This window comes from Furipterus horrens, unplaced genomic scaffold (assembly GCF_987537825.1).
Source record: "Furipterus horrens unplaced genomic scaffold, mFurHor1.1.pri manual_scaffold_8, whole genome shotgun sequence".
Taxonomy (NCBI): domain Eukaryota; kingdom Metazoa; phylum Chordata; class Mammalia; order Chiroptera; family Furipteridae; genus Furipterus; species Furipterus horrens.
Genome location: NW_028327178.1, coordinates 40,286,440 through 40,304,149, shown reverse-complemented (window position 1 = coordinate 40,304,149; position 17,710 = coordinate 40,286,440). Strand labels below are relative to the sequence as shown.

The 17,710-nt window shown below is 36.0% G+C and overlaps 1 protein-coding gene across 4 annotated transcripts in view; it reads right to left on the bottom strand.

The window, feature by feature from the left end:
- Positions 1-17,710, bottom strand: part of ESCO1 (establishment of sister chromatid cohesion N-acetyltransferase 1) — a 72,053-nt gene that overhangs the window by 33,992 nt on the left and 20,351 nt on the right. For all 4 annotated transcript variants that reach the window (XM_090285749.1, XM_090285746.1, XM_090285747.1 and 1 more), the window contains 4 exons: positions 9,775-9,876; positions 7,405-9,526; positions 2,250-2,364; positions 834-894 (listed from right to left, as the gene is read on the bottom strand). In XM_090285749.1, the coding sequence (XP_090141875.1) occupies positions 834-894; positions 2,250-2,364; positions 7,405-8,940 (1,712 nt within the window). In that variant the 5' untranslated portion in view covers positions 8,941-9,526; positions 9,775-9,876. The remainder of the gene's footprint in view (positions 1-833; positions 895-2,249; positions 2,365-7,404; positions 9,527-9,774; positions 9,877-17,710) is intronic.

Sequence of the window (17,710 nt, the reverse complement as noted above, 5' to 3'; positions counted from 1 at the left end):
GGAAAGTAACTCTGCATAACCAACCCACCTTTTCTGCCAGTATAACTAACTTCCTTGCTCCCACTCTCTTCTGCCTATAAAAGTCTGTCATTTCTTACAGCTCCTCAAAGCCTTTCTATCTGCTAGATTGAATGTTGCTATATTTGAATTAACTTTGCTCAAATAAACTTAAAATTTTTAATACACATTAGTTTAACCTTTTAGCTGTTGTCATATTTACACTTACAAAGGCAGACCAAAAAAGCAAACAAACCCTGCAATTATCATCTGGAGGGCAGGCTCCTTGTAGTGCAGGCTTCCCCCACTAGGTGAGTGTTCTAGGACCCATTTGTATCACTGTACCAGCCAGCACTGTTGTGAGAGGCTGCATTCAGCTTCAGTAAAATTTTTTTAAGACTTTCAGCGTGTTTGCCCATTTCATGATGGGTGATTTACAAGCACATCTGCCTGTACCACACTGAGTGTTCAGCAATTTTTGACCAAAAAACAGCATGAACCTCATGGCCCACCCTCCCTATTCACCCAGCCTCGCCCCAAGCAACTTCTTTTTGTTTCCCTGGATGAGAAAAGTCCCCCAAAGGAAACATTTTGTCAATGTGGAAGAGGTAAAACAAAAAATGGCAGAAGCACTAAAAGGCATCAAAAGCGACACGTTCAAAAACTATCTCAAGCAGTGGAAAAAAATATCTCAACAGGTATATTACAGCAAATGGAAAGTACTTTGAAGGTGACTGAAGTTTAAACATGTAAGAATAAATACACAACTTTTTACACACAAGTTCTGGGTTTTGGGGGGGGGGGTCCCTCCAAGTATATTAAACAAATTATCTTACCTGTTATCAATGGTCTTAGACGTTTGGTTATTGAGTATACTGTGCTGTTTGGGAGGTGAACCTGTAATTTAATCAAAATGGGTTATACATTAAGCTTTATATTAGCTCTCTATCTAATAGTTCAAAATCATTCTACAGAAGAAAAAAAACTCAATACATTAAATGCTTTATATTTATTAAAGATCATTTGATAAAATTAAGAGCCACCTTCCTAGAAATTACTCTTCAGAGAAGAAGCAAAAGGGTTCCACAGAGCCACAAAGAGATCTAATGGTGAATTAATAGTATGCCTCTAGTTTTACCAATAATTACCAGCACTAAATAATAAAGGTAATTACTTAAATGCCTGCATAATTCTATAACCTCTAAATGAAAATAAATAAAAACATTTCTGCCCTGGCTGGTGTGGCTCAGTTGGTTGGAGCGTCGTCCCGTAACTGAAGGTTGCGGGTTCAATTCCCTGTCAGGGCACATGCCTGGGCTGCAAGTTCTCTCCTTAGTCAAGGCACATACAATCCCTGATCAGGGCGCAGACAGGAAGCAACCAATTGCTGCTCCTCTCTCCCTTGCTCTCTCTCTAAAGAAGAAATGAAAAAATGTACTTGGGTAAGGGTAAAAAAAAAAATTTGTTTAAAAAACTGTAGTCTCTGTAGTTTTAATCCCATTAATAAATAATGGAATAATCAATTCATTTTATTTTGTAATGCATAAATGCATTTCTCATGTTCACTATATACTTCCCCTTTCCCCACTAAGAGAAAGGGTTAAATGACATCTAATGGAAGAAATTATCAGACCTCAGTATTTTGCTCCAAGTATACCTTTCCTTTAGCAGAGAAACAACATGAATTAGTAATTTCTTTTCTATGTATCCCCTGGTGCTTCGTCTGATATGGGTGAGCAAATCCCCATCAATACTTCAAATAGCATAATCAAAAATTTTTTACAAAGTTACAAAAATAAATTTTTGTGTAGTATAAGTGAAAAATTGCAGCATTTATTAAATCTTTAACTCAAAGATAGACTCACTAAAATGGAAAATTGAGTAACTGAGGGTTGAAGATAAAAACCTGAAATAGTAAAGCACAGTCATTTATGTAGTATAGTGAGAAATATGTTGCTACCACTAATTTAACCAATTCATTAAATAACACTTCTCCAGAGAGTAAGTCACAAACAAAACAAAAGATTTAAAATAAAGAACTTCTGGTAGGAAGTCAAAGAATTATACTTAAGTTTTTTAAACAAGCCAATCAACAGAAACAATTCTTTCTCAGACAATGGTGATTTGAAAAACACAAACAATGGTTAAGAAGGATTTAACAGGCCTATCTGGTAACCCATATGGTTTCCTGTTATACTGAAAAACATATCTCTGAACACTATGAAATCCAAATAATATTTTCAAAGTGTTACCTGGAAATTTACTCTCCCCTGTATCAATTTTTGCTTGACTGAGCAGAGTTGAAACAGTAGTGTTATTTTCCACTGGACTGTTTTCCAGCTTAGATTCCAAACATTGGCTGAAATTCTGAACACACATAATTCAAAATGTTAATATTGGCTTTTATGTCAATCTTTGGGTCTTAGCCCAAAACACTTTCAGTGAATTTTAACATACTAAGAAAATTTAAGGCCTGGCTAGTGTGGTTCAGTGGACTGAGGACCTGCCTGCAACCCCAAAGGTCACTGGTTCAATTCCCAATCAGGACACATGCCTGGGTTGCGGGACAGGTCCCTGGTTGGGGGACGTGTGAGAGGCAACCAACTGATGTTTCTCTTGCACACTTATGTTTCTCTCTCCCTTTCTTTTTCCCTCCCTTCCCCTCTCTTTTAAAATAAATAAAATCTTTAAAAAAAAAAAAGTTTAAGGTGATTGCATTTTTTTTTAAGCTTTTATTTATTTATTTATTTTTAGAGAGAGCGGAAGGAAGGGAGAAAGGAAAAGAAATGTCAACATGTGGTTGTCTCTTGCACACCCCCCAACTGGGGACCTGGCCTGCAACCCATGCATGTGCCCCAACTGGGAATCAAACCGGCAACCCTTTGGTTCACAGGCCGGCACTCAAACCACTGAGCCACACCAGCCAGGGCTAAGGTAATTCTTTTTATTTGAAGTAATTAACCTAGATATGTCTTAAAAGTCTCTTCATGATCTCCCCATAAGCTACCCTCTCAGAATCAGCTCCCATTATTCCCCTTCATGCTAAACTGAAAAACTTACCTCTCCCACAGTATATTCCCATTTGCTTGGCTCTATACTTTTTCTGAGTTTTACCTACCTAAACCTTCACTGCCCAATATAGTAGCCACTACCCATCTGACTACAGAGCACTTAAAATGTGATTAGTAGGTTGATTTGAAATGTTATAAATGTAAATCACACATTGGATATTTAAGACTTAGTACAAAAAATAAGGGTAAAATGTCACAATTTAAAAAACTACATTTAAAAACAAGGGTATATTTGTATGACAGTAAATAGAACATATTAATTTTGCCAGTTTCTTTTTTATTTTTTAAAGTGGCTACTAGAAATTTTTAAATTATATATGTGGTTCACATTATATTTCTATTGGATAGTGCTGATCTATAACACCTTTCTCCCTGTATAAACTCAACTCATTACTTAAATATTAACTTCCTCCATGAAGCCTTTTCCAAACTTCCTCATCCCTGTTCCCAAAATTTGTAATAATTCTCCATCTACTTCATATCTACCTCTTTCATGACCTTATTGAGGCAGGATAAGAAGCTAGGAAAATTCCTCAGCAAGCAGAATGGGGAAACTGAGACAAGATAAACAAGGCCAAACAATATGAATAACTTACAGCCAGCTAGTGAATCACAAGACCTTATCTTCCCTAACAAAGGACACTTGAGAGCAAATTGTTTATACCTCTCCTCCCTAAGCAGAGAATACATAGCTTAAATCACCCTGGTTGGGAAGAGAGGACAGAGACCCAATTAATGTCATTTGTGCCACCTAAACCCAAGGATGGATGAAGTCAGGGGAACAAAGAACAAAACCTCGATTAGAGCCAGACAGACCCAAGATAAAACAGTAAAGCAGATCAAAGAATAATCCCAAACATGCCTATATGCTCATTTTAATGTATCAGTATAATAAAAATGCATCTGGAAAGCTGATGAATATTCTGCTGAAAACCTCCCCTAAGATTCTCCCCCATAGGAGATAAAACCCTCAAGACAAAGGATACCAGTGCGGGCTTACTCTTCAGCACATGAATGCCCCTTCTTGGGCATGAACTTTCTTACTTCCTCCTAAACTCTAAGGGTCCCCACGAGACTTGCAACCAGGAGAGCAGTGGGCAGCAGCAGCTATTCCCAGGCTTACCCTCAAATTCTTTCTCCAAAGCCCGGTTTTTCTCTTGACTTTCCAGTGAGCTAACAGCAGCCCCACCTTGGCTCACTTCTTTCCTATAACATTTCTAGGGAGCCAAAGCAGAGCACCACCTATGCTCTCTCCTGTTGTTTCTTCTACCCCAAGTCCTTCCTTTGTTTCACTGTCCCCAGCTTTAATAAACTTAACTCTCAAAATCACCAGGACTCGTACTGTGAAATCTTTCCTGCACAAATTCAAGAATCCACACACTACCGGCTGGCCTTATGTAGACCTGGCTCTAGGCCTGGCACCAGTCCAGCGACATTATCATTTCTATTTTGAATCAGTTATTTGTTTTTGATTAATCTCCTATAACACTTAAGAGCAAAGACCCTTATTATATTTATCTCTCCATGCCTAAGAGCCCCTAAATCAAAATCTTGTCTAAACAGATACTCAATAACTTTCAAAAGAAAATGAACTCCAATCTCTATCAACATTAGCTATCTCAAAAAAATGTAATAAGGAAAACAATTAACCTTATATGTGTGCATTACATATCTATCTGTATTGAAACTGTTAAAATGAATGTGTAATATTATCTTTGAACATTTTATTTTTGAAAAAGATGAATTTTTTTATTAAAAAAGCAGGAAAATTAGAAACGAGAACAGTGTGTTACTAATTAATCTCCATTAAAAGGAACTTAGTAAGTTACTAGTTTAAAAAACAAATCAAAACATAATTGAGCTTTATAATTCATATAGTCCAAATAATTTAAATTCAGCCCAAAGAATTCACAGAAGGCCCATCAAATGAGATGCTTAGCCTTATCAGTCATCATTTCTGAGTACAGCTGGTACCAACACTGTATAATTAAAAAAGCAAAATTACAGAGAGCCATAGAAAACGTTTTCAAATGATGTAGTTTGTTTTTACATTCTCCTACACACACAGTTAGCATTTATGTAAACATTTAAAACACACTCAGTGCTGAGTATTCTTTATGGCTATATACAAATACACATTAAAATCATAAAAATAAAAATAGAAAAACATACACCAACTTCAGGAACATGTCTAACTCTGGGAAGAGAGGTGAATGGAAAGAAGAGAAAGTATTGTCTTTAACTCTATCTGTACGTAATGTACTTTTCTTACTTTAAAAGACCCAAATTCAATAAAATGTTAATTTTTGTCAAATTGGAATGGGAGATAAGAATGCAATGTTAATCTCTGTAGTACTCTGAAAATTCGAAATGTAATTTTCAAGTGTAAATAAAATTTTTAACACAAGTTTCATAGGACTGTTTCTCATAATGTTCAAGACAGAGGGACTATGTAAGTCCAAAGCACATTTTAGTAAAAGCAATAATACAGGTTAAAATAATGTGGTCTAATTAAGCATCTCTATTCTAGTACAGTTTAATCCAAAGAAATAAATTACATTTCTTATTCTTCAACATATTCTATATAAACTGTCTGCCTTCTAAGTTCTGCAGGTATTTATGTGTCAAGGAGTTAGATGATACACTCTCCAGCAATACCTAGAGTATAAGCTATAAGTTTGCTGACAAAACACACTTTAAATAGAAACCCACCCCTTCTCTACAAGCAGCCACACTTATTACTCATACTACCACTCACTACTTACTTCTAATTACTAGCACTAAATAATTATCTTCTTATTGATGCTTTCATTCCCATTTGTTGAGAAAATAAAATCTAAGCATACCACATGATGTATGTTCCCTTTAATCTCTTTGATTTAGTCCACAAGAATAGACAATAATCTATATTTTCATGGCTTCTGGCATAAAGCCCAGACTTCTCACTCATTCAAATTTGCTCCTAGACCAAAATGCCTCTAAAGAGAACTTTAAATCACTCTCAGAACGTTAAGATGACTTGACTTTTTTCTCTACTCATGATAATTTTTTTCTCAAATCATCTTCTAATGCTCAAGAGTATGTTGCTAAACAAAGAATGCTGGGCTGAGATTCAGGACACCTGGATTTTAATCCTATTTGTGCCGCCAAACATGTGACCTAATCACATTCCTCTATTTCTCCCAGTTTTCTTATTTTAAATTAAAATAATTGAAACAAATTAGTGGAGTTTTTAAAAGTTGTATTATAGACGTCCATGTCTCTATTCACATAAAATTTCTGCTTGTTGGTTTTATATATTGATATTTACCTATGATTTAATTCAGAAAGAAATGGGTTTAGCTGCAGTTAGAGAAAGATAAATACCATATGATCTCATTTATATGTGGAATCTAATGAACAAAAGAGTCATGGAGACATGGAACAGACTTATAGCTGTTAAGAGGGGAGAGAGGACAGTGAAGAAGGGAGGGGGAAGGGATTGGATGAAAGAAGATGAAGGGATTAGGCAAATAACATACAGTACATGCATAACCCATAAGACACAGATAACAGTGTGGTGAGGGAAGAGGACGAGGACTGGGTAAAGACAGATGAAGGGGCAGAAAATGAAGATAACAGTAATAGTGTCAACAAAAATAAAGTTAAAAAAAAAGAAATGGTCTTAGCTGCTTTTATAAAGTTTCAAAACTACTGCCTTAGATAATTCATTAAAGTTTCTTTTGATCAGATTGTTTTTCATTTACTTTTCCATTTTAAAAATTCTAAGCCACTATAATTTTGTTCTTAGACTGAAGACTGAATTATTTACATCTTTCAGACATATTACTTGCCAACTGTTCAAAATGGCAAACCAAAGGCATCCTTACCAATAGAAATGTTTAATTTTAAAATTTTATCAAGTGAGGAAAGTAGGTTGATTTGCACCAGCTAAAATTAACAGCTTCGTCAGAATTAAGCCTATCTTTAAGTTCTACATTTTAGTCACTATGAAACAGTTTCTATGATTACAATTAATAGCAAAGTGAAACATATCACTGTGTTAACTGAAAAAGAAAAGCTAGAATTCAACAAGTTTAAGCTTCAAATAGAAGTTAAAATGAAGGTTGAAAATGAGGACAAAATGAGAAACATTCATGTAAATGTGAGACATGTGAAGAGCTCACTAAGTTCTGACACTCACCACAAAATTGGATTAATAAAACTTGCTAACAACAAATAGGATAATTAACAAATTACTCTTCAGTCTTTTGATTCCTGATACAAAATATGTTGTAAACACTTTTTATTGGAAAGTAATCAGAGAACTCTATTGTGCATAATGAAAACAGATTACCTTATCTGGTGTTGATTCAAAATAATCTTTCATCTTGTTATCCAATGAGTCAGGAGGTGGTTTTATCTGATTATCCAAATGACAATTTTCAGGAGCCCTTTTTGTGGTTTTATTAATTTCAACGGTAATATCACTAATTTTAACTTCTTCAAAATTAATTTTTTTCTCTTCTTCCTGCTGGCAAGCTATATTTTTATCATCATGTTGTTTTGTCCCTAAAGATGTACTTTGAGTCACTGGCTGAGGCATTTCTAATGCTGGTAGTGAAAAACTAGTTTGTAATAAACCCAATTTAGGGGAAACTTGAGAGTCCAACTTATTTTGCTGCACAGAGTTAAATTTTGAGAGTTTAATTTTAGTCCAGTTGGAGTTCTTTTTAGTTGAGCTGTTTATTCCATTTAGTATACATTTCACAGGCTTTGTTTTTCTACTGGGGAAGAAACGATTACATTGAACATCCTGATTTGTTTCTTTCTGATGAAGTATTTGTCTTTCAGTAGCAGCCTGTTCTAATTTTATTTCTGTAGGCTTCTCCTCCTTTACACTTTCTGTTTGTGAAGATTCCTTTTTTACCTCTACAGTATCTGACTCGATTTCACCAGCAATTTCTTCACAGAGCTGGAGAATGCTACCTCGTTTGCTCTTTCCTGCTTGCTCATTATCTACACTTTGTTCAGGCACTGATGGCTGTGGACTTTTGGGGGATTTTGAACTAGTTATCACTTGTGAATGAACTGTCTTCATCTCATTCTTTTTAGAGACCGCTGTAGTAACCATTTTTGATCTTTGTATCTCAGAAGATACAGGCACAGATTTTGTTTCCTCTTTTCTAGTATTCTTCTGAAGACAGTTTTCAGATCCTTTTACGCACTGAGAACTACAAGCATAAGCTGTCTGATGTTCTACTTTGCGTTTTTTTCCTTTCGGGGAATTTATTACTTCATTAATGACTGGATTTTCGTCCACTCTAGAATCACACTTTATTTCCAGTGCTTTCCTTTTTACGTGTTTCTGACTTGTCTTAACTTTATTAGATTTACTTTGAGTGTTACTACAGTACTCTTTTCTTGTTGGTGGCAAACTCTGTTTAACTGCTTGACCTTGACCCTGAATTTCTCTACTCCGCAGAGACCTTGTTGAAACCTCCATTAGTTGCTGTAGTCTTTGTGATCTCCGGTTAAGCTGTTCATTTGATTTAGGGATTTCGTGCATTGATTTTTTCTGAGATTTCTTCTTTTTTGTAGATTCTTGTTGTGAATGTCCCTTCACAGCCACCATATTTTTATTAATGGACTTACTAGCCTTTTCATCATTGAATGTTGCCGTTGCTGACCTTGTACTCATACATAATCCTAATTCAGGCAGATTTATTTTACTTTCATTGGAAGACTTAACCAGTGATTTTATATCTTCCTTTGGACCTGATTTTTTTGCTAGATTCTTTTGAGAACATTGAATATGTGCTTCTAAATTCTTATCATCACTTTTTTTAATAACATTGGAGGGATTTTCTTTTGCTTTCTCCTGAATGGACATCGTTCCTGAGTCAGGTCCTCCTTTTCTGAGTAGCTTATGAGAGGATTCTTGTGTCCTGGTAGGTGTGAATGCTGAATGTCCAGTATTATTACTGAGAAGCAGGTCTTAAAAACTGACTTTGATGCTGACACACATTTTCAACAAAAATACTACTTTACTTCAAGTAAGGTTTCTGTCATCCCTTGGATATGAGAAAAGCTGGCATCAAGGCTGAAAGATATCTACTTTGTTCTGCGCAAGGCAATATAAATTTGAAGAAAATTTAATTCTAATTTGATGTTTTTAAATTTTTTATGAAAAAAATTTAGTTCAATCTGTTTCGTTAATTTTTCAATTAATATTGGATTTCAGGCCTAGCCCTATTACTGGAGAAGTTATTTATCACTGACCTGTCTGTTCTGACAAAGTTTTTGAAAACTTTTGTCTTCTGGAATCTACAAATATTGGACTTTGATTCATTTGAAACATGTCTTACAGCTAACACGTTTCTTCCCTTGTTTGCTGAGTCTGCTGGTTCAAATTTCTTATATAACCTCTTTCGTTTAATAAAATATTTTATTAATGTAGATTTCCTTTTGTGCTGTTTCTGAAAAATGAAAAACATCAAAATTAAGTTTTGTACACATCAAGAAATATGGTAATGCTAATACTATATAGAAATAATATTTTTAAATATAAAATCTAACCTCTCCTTTTGAATTACTTAGTCTGTATAATTAAAGCTAACAGAATAAAGTATCCTAAGTACATTTCTATAAATAATCAATGATATGTCTTATATAAGCATAGATGTTGAAAATCAGTTTGATCAGTCTGTTACTGGAGATTACTTACAGTTCTTTTCCCACAAGACAGAATTGATGTTTCTGCCACCATAACTCATGAAAATCTGGTAAAATCATTCCTTATTATATAGTTCAACACATTATATGGCACCTAAAAGAAAAAGTATTTTTGAAGGTTTAAAAGGCCCAAAAGAAAAATGTAATCATTCACCCCTCATTAAATATAACACTCCATAATTTTACCATCCTATCATTAGTCTTCAGAGCTCACTTTATACACAGCATAATTTCAAATTTCTAACATGAAGTTAACTGATATTACATGCACTGAACAGAAGAGCCTGCATTCATTCTATGTTGTTAAAAAATCATAAATACAAAAACAATTGTCGTATGTGCATATAATACATTAAACTGGTAAAATAAAATCCTATTTTGAGGAAAAGCATTGCTACATTAATAACTCTATACACAGAAAAACACCAACAGTTAAAAAAGCAAATTTAAACACACATATTAACCTCTACTTTCATGAAAAATCTACTAAAAAAAATACAATACATTAAAACAAAACTGGGAGGCCGGGGGCGGGAAAAAAAAAACAAAAAGAACTAAAAATCCAAAGGAAAAGGACAAAAGAGAAAATGATAAAATTAAAAGTATAAAAGCTACAAAGAAGGACAAATAATAATAAACCTCAGACTCGAGAAAACCTGAATCCCAATTTGGAAATTGGGAAAACTGAGAGGCAACTAACTCTATGTAAACCACAGAATCCTCCAGGACTCAGGAACTGGGAGTACCAGGCTCCATAAGAGATGGTGATAAAAATGGACTAAAAAAATAAAAATAAAAGGAAATGCTCCTAAACTGCCTTTCCAATTACTAGCACCCAGAAAACTGATCTGCATCACCACCTGAAGACTGGAGGTTAGTTACCTACAAGGGAGCTCTCATTAAGACTATCAGCTAATTTCTCAACAGAAGCTTTGCAGGCCATAATGGACTGGCAAGAAATAGTCAAAGTGATGAAGGACCTACAACCAAGATTACTCTATATGAAGAGCTTCACAGACAAGAAAAAGCTAAAGAATTCATCACCACCAAACTAATGTTCAAGAAATGTTAAAGGGTCTTTTTTAGAAGAAAAATAAAAAATATGAATAATAAATGACAATAAATACATATCTATCAACAACTACTTTAAATGATGAAATCTTGCTATGTGCAAAAATATGGATGGACCCAGAGGGTAGTGTGCTGAATGAAATAAGTCAGACAGAGGAAGAAAAATGCCATATGATTTCACCTTTATGCCAACTCTAAGAAAGAAAACAAAATAAACAAAGAAGCAGAACAGAAACAGACTCATAGAGAACATTTCGCTAAATGGGAAAGGGATTGAGGGAGGGGGTGGAAAGGTGAAGGAATTCAGAAGTACAATTTGGTAGCTACAGAATGGTCATGGGGATATGAAGTACAGCATAGGGAACAAGTCAGTAATACTGTAATAACTATGTATGGTGTCAAATAGGTACTAGATTTACCAGAGTAATCACTTAGTAAGTTATGTAATGTCTAATCACTGGGTTGTACACCAACTCTAATAGGAAAATGTAAATTACTGAATGCAAAAAAAAAAACCCAAAAACACCACACACACACACACAGTCACCTTATAATCAGACTAGCAGCTCCCCCCACCATTTCAACACAGACAACATCAGTTTTTAATATCTTAATTGTAACCATGATCAAATAAACAAGGATTTCCCCATACATGAAGAAAACCTTAAAATAAAAAACAAAACAAAACAGGAAACAAGTAGCTTGGAAGAAAAACTATGCAGTAACAAAAACTTTAAAAAGACCTAATTCAGCCATGGCTGCTGGTGTGGCTCAGTGGACTGAGCACCAGCCTGTGAAACAAAGGGTTGCTGGTTCAATTCCCAATCAGGGCAAATGCCTGGGTTGACGGCCAGGTACCCAGTTGCGGGTGCATGAGAGGCAACCCAATTGATGTGTCTCTCACACATCAATGTTTCTCTCCCTCTCTTTCTTCCCTTCCCCTCTCTCTCAAAATAAATATTTTTTTAAAAAAGAAAGCTAATTCGCCCATGAAATACACAAACACATTCATAGTACAAAAAAGATGTCTTAAAAATAATACAAAAGAAATTTGAAAGTCACTAGAAGCATTACAAGATAAAGGTTAAGGAGATCTCCTATAAAGCAGAACAAAAGACGCAGATGGTAAATAAGAGACAAACGATAAGAAAAACAGAGGACCATCAATGCAAGTCCAATAATCTAGCAACGGGGGTTTTAGAAAAAAAAGAGCAAAAACACTAAAAAGAAAAACAAGAATGCAAGAAATTTTCCAACACTAAAACACACGAGTTTCCAGGTTAAAATGGCCAAAAGCATCTAGCACAATGAGAACAAGATTTTAAAAAGCATAATATGAGGGGAAAAAAAATTACCCTCAAGTTTCTAGAGGGAGAAGAAAAATCTCAACCATACACATCTGATTAAGAATCAGAATTCCATCAGACTTCTCAATACCAACAGAAGAGATAATGGGAAAACCCTTCAAAATGCAGAAAATTATGTACAAAGTAGAATTCAATGTCTAAATAATTAAGTGTGAGCCTCGAATAAGGATACTTTCAAACATGTAGGGTTTCAAAAAATTTACCTCCCATATGTATTCTAGGAGCTACCAGAGAAAAGTGCAACAAAAATGAACATATTAAAATGAATCAAGAGGGAAAGGGGAAAAGAGGAGTTCGAAAGCAAAAACAAACAAAAAAAAAATGTGCCCTTACTAAATTTCATATAAATTAGATAATTAAAGATTTTATAAAAAATTTTCTATTCATAATACAAATACCATCGTCGGCAGCCGTCCGTCTCGAGAGACAATGGTGTAGCTTCTTAAGAGTCTATCTGCACCGCCGAGAATGGCTGTGCAGTCCGACTCGGGAGTGACATGGTATCTGTCTCCTCCCGTGTTGAATCGACATCTTGTGATGACGCTGAAGCTACAGAGCCTGGGCAGGGTGATATGGAGGGTCTGCTGTTGCCCATGCAGCAGACCCCCCCTCTCTTCGCAGCTGAAGGGTCCAAGGGAAAGACGGAGTCGATACAGCTTGGGTTCAGGTGCGCCGCAGGAGTTGCCGGTGTTGACTACAACGTCAAACCACCTTAGGGACTCCGGCTCCGGATTTTCTGTCGGGGTTTACTCCCTTAGCCTTTCCCCTGAAGAGGTATGCCGCAAGGCAGCGGAGGTTTTTTGGAGTCAGAGTTTTCCTTCTCTGATGTACCCTGACTGGAAGATCGAACCAGTGACACTTAGCTCGCAGGCCGACGCTCAATCCACTGAGCTAAACCAGCCAGGGCTACAAATACCATACTCCCTCTCTATACAGTGGTTCACTTATCGCAACCTTGCTGTATCGTGGGATTTCTTTAAATATTATATTTAATTATTTATTGCGGATTTTTTGCCATATCACGGGATTTTGCAGTATTGTATATGTATATTTTTAAAGTTACGTAGGTTTAAGAGTGTAAAATATGTTTAAGAACATAAGTAGTGTTTATAAGTATGGTAAAGGTTAATAAGGGAGTGGGAAAGGTTAATAAGGGACTGGGAATGGTTTATAAGTGTGTGGAAAGGGTTTATAAAGCCTTAAAATATGTATAAATACTAACATAAATGTAAGGTGAAACTCGCGGATTTTCACCTATCGCGGGGGTGGGGGGGTCTAGAACATAATACCCACGATAAGTGAGGGAATACTGTATGCTTATATAGCTACTCTTGATTGTCTACTCATGCCAATAAAAGGAATGAGTTGGCAATTGAAGTATTGAGGATTTTTGCAAATATTTTTCTTAGTACTATTAACTTTTGGAGTATACAAACCAAAAAAGCAAGTATTATGCTTATGGGGCAACACAAGAAGTTTCCCACTTAATTCAGCAAATATTTTTAGGAGTGTGGCAGAGATGATACAATTAAACACAGAGAAATAAAAAATATTTGAAAGACAGAAAATTATTTGCAAAAAAAACAAACAAAGCCCAAGATGATTAATAGAAAAAGATCATACACCACGATCAAGTGGGATTCATCCCAGGGATGCAATATGATGGTTTAATATTCGCAAATCAATAAATGTAATACACCACATAAAAAAAATGAAAGACAAAAACCACATGATCATATCAATAGATGCAGAGAAAACATTTGATAAAGTACAACACCCATTTATGATGAAAACTCTCAGCAAAATGGGAGTAGGGGGAGCATACCTCAACAAAATAAAGGCCATATATAAGAAACCTGAAGCCAATATCATACTCAATGGGCAAAAACTGAGAGCATTCCCCCTGAGGTCAGGAACAAGACGAGGATATCCACTCTCTCCACTCCTATTCAACACAGTCTTGGAAGTTCTAGCCACAACAATCAGACAAGAAAGAGAAATAAAAGGCATCCAAATTGGAAAAGAGGAAGTAAAACTGTCATTATTTGCAGATGACATGATAATGTACATGGAAAACCCTATAGACTCGACAAAAAATCTACTCAAACTAATAAGTGAATTCGGCAAAATAACAGGGTACAAAGTCAGTATTCAGAAATCGAAGGCATTTCTGTACACCAACAATAAAATCTCAGAGATAGAAACTGAAAGAGAAATCCCATTTACCATAGCAACAAGAAAAATAAAGTACCTAGGAATAAACTTAACCAAGGAGGTAAAAGACCTATACTCAGAAAACTACATAACACTGAAGAAAGAAATTAAGGAAGATACAAATAAATGGAAGCATATACCATGCTCATGGATGGGAAGAAGCAACATCATTAAAATGTCCATGCTACCCAAAGCAATTTATAGATTCAATGCAATCCCTATTAAAATACCAATGACATTTTTCACAGACCTAGAACAAATACTTCAAAAATTTATATGGAATCAAAAAAGAGCCCGAATAGCCACAGCAATTTTGAGGAAGAAGAACACAGTAGGAGGAATCACAATACCTGATGTCAAACTATACTACAAGGCCACAGTAATCGAAAGAGCCTGGTACTGGCCTAAGAACAGACATATAGATCAATGGAACAGAATAGAGAGCCCAGAAATAAACCCAGGTCTATATGGTCAACTAATATTTGACAAAGGGGGAAGGAACATCAAATGGAGGGAAAAGAGCCTCTTCAAACAAATGGTGTTGGGAGAACTGGACAGGGACATGCAAAAAGTTGAAATTAGACCACCAACTAACACCATACACCAGAATAAACTCAAAATGGATCAAAGACTTAAATGTAAGCTGTGACACCTTGAAAGTCCTAGAGGAAAACATAGGCAGGAAAATTTCAGATATCCCACATAGCAACATTTTCACTGATATATCTCCTAAGGCAAGGGATATAAAGGAAAGAATAAACAAATGGGACTACATCAAACTAGAAAGTTTCTGCTCAGCTAAAGAAAACATCAGCAAGATAAAAGGGAAACCAACCATATGGGAACATATATTTGCCAATGATATCTCAGACAAGGGATTGATCTCCAAAATATATAAAGAACTCATACAACTCAACACCAAGAAGACAGACAACCCAATTAGAAAATGGTCAAAGGACCTGAACAAACACTTCTCCAAAGAGACATATGAAAGAATGCTCAACATCACTAGCCATCAGAGAGATGTAAATAAAAACCACAATGAGATACCACCTCACACCAGTCAGAATGGTCACCATCAACAAATCAACAAACAACAAATGCTGGTGAGGATGCGGAAAAATGGGAACCCTGGTGCATTGCTGGTGGGAATGCAGACTGGTGCAGCCACTATGGAAAACAGTTTCGAATTTCCTCAAAAAACTAAAAATGGAACTGCCTTTTGAACCAGCAATTCCATTGCTAGGATTATATCCAAAAAATCCTGAAACACCAATTCAAAAGAACCTATGCACTCCAATGTTCATAGCAGCACTATTTACAATAGCCAAGTGCTGGGAACAACCTAAATGCCCATCTGTAGATGAGTGGATCAAAAAACTGTGGTACATTTACACAATGGAGTTCTATGTAGCAGAAAGAAAGAAGGAACTTCTACCATTTGCAACAACATGGATGGAACTAGAGAGAATTATGCTGAGCGAAATAAGCCCGGCAACAAAAGAAAAATACCTTATGCTGTCACCTATTACAGGAAACTAATGAACAACACAAACAAATGAGCAAAATTGAACCAGAGCTATGTAAACAAGAAGTAGACTAACAGTAACAAGAGGGGAGGGGGGAGGAAGAGAAGGGTGTAAGAAGGGGAAGGGTCAAGTAAAAAAAAAAAAAAAAAAAACATGTATGAATGACCCACGGACATGGGCAACTGAGTGGAGACTGAATGTGGGGGAAGGGAGGGGCAAGGTGCAGGGAAGCAAGAGGGATAAAAAAGTGAGACAACTGTAATAGAAAAACAAACAAAAAAATTTTTTTTAGTGGGGGAAAAATGAAAATATGAAGAATGAAAATGCCAGTTCAGTGAATATTAGGACAAAGATTTTCCTTCACGTTGTATATTTTTCTCCCTATTTGATCCCTCCAGAGTTTGGCATTCTAAACAAGTAAGTAATGACATAAGTTCCTTTGCATAGAACTAATAAGACCAGTTGTTAATAGAGGTTCCTTTTTTTTTTTGGACCAAGTCTTTGACTGGGATCTCAAGCCTTGGGCTCAGGTTGTTAGCAAAAAGCCCTGAGGAACTGGGAATGACTTTCAAAGGTAATAAAAGCCCGTGAGATAAAAGGCCTGGTACCATGGTTGGTTGTGCGGTCCACAGCAATCTTTCCAGGGAAGGAACGAAGGTTGTTTTCCTGAAAGATGGCTAGAAGGGACCTTAAGGCACAATGAAAAACCAGAAAGACTTGGAAAAAACAGGTGTGTACAGGCAAGGATGAATGCCAGGTATGTGGCTCAGCTTCTGTGCCCTGAAGAACAGAATGAGGGTCACCCCAAATATTCCTTGGGTAAGTTCCAGCAAAGCAGAATTAAAGATCATAAGTGATCATTTGCTGCTCTTGTTATGTTTATGCAAATGAACAGGATAAATTAAAAATGGACTTAATGTAGTCCCTTTAAAGAAAAGGAGGGTAACCTTAGGGAGAAAAATCATTATTCAAGGAAAATCACAATGATCAGTAGTAGAGTATAAAATAGGGCAACTAACCATCTTAAAAGTTTCTTCTCAGTTAAAATATGGTTTCACTTGAAAATTAAACCATGTCTATGATATCATCAAAGATATTCAAGTTGCAGGCAAACAGAATGTCAAGTGCCTTGCAACTGGATGTCTTCCCAATAAGACAGTCTTACAGATTTAGAGACTTGTTTGTGGGTTATGTTACATAAATTAACACGTGTTTTCTGTTTTCAAAGGACATAAGCCTATGATTGCATTACCTGAGTGATTGTCTGTACGCATAAGCCTAACTTAATCCTCTCTGCAGCGCTGTCTCCTGAGACTCAACGGTTTGGCTGAACTAAATGTCTGAGTTGGTCAAGAATGGGGTGGTCTGTGGGCTTCACTTTAAAACTGGTTTCTCTTTTCTACCCTAATGGCTTGGATGGAAAAAGGTCCAGAGGTCTGAGAGGGGGAAGACCTAAACTATTTCCCTCAGTCCAAACTAAGTATAATGGGCAAAAGGGTTTTCGACAGGTGATATGTGCCTAGCACACCTTCCTCCAAAGAAGCCCCCCCTTTTTTTTTTCCTTTTCTTTTTTTTTTTTCTTCTTTCTCCTAATATGGAACATTGAACAATTAATCCCTGCCGTTTGTCATCTAGTAGTTATGGATTGAATGATGTTTTTTAATCCTTTTCACCAAATCTGTTGCCCCCAGAACACAACAAGGATGCCAGCCTGTTAAACCAAACACGCCGTTGACCGGAGACAGCC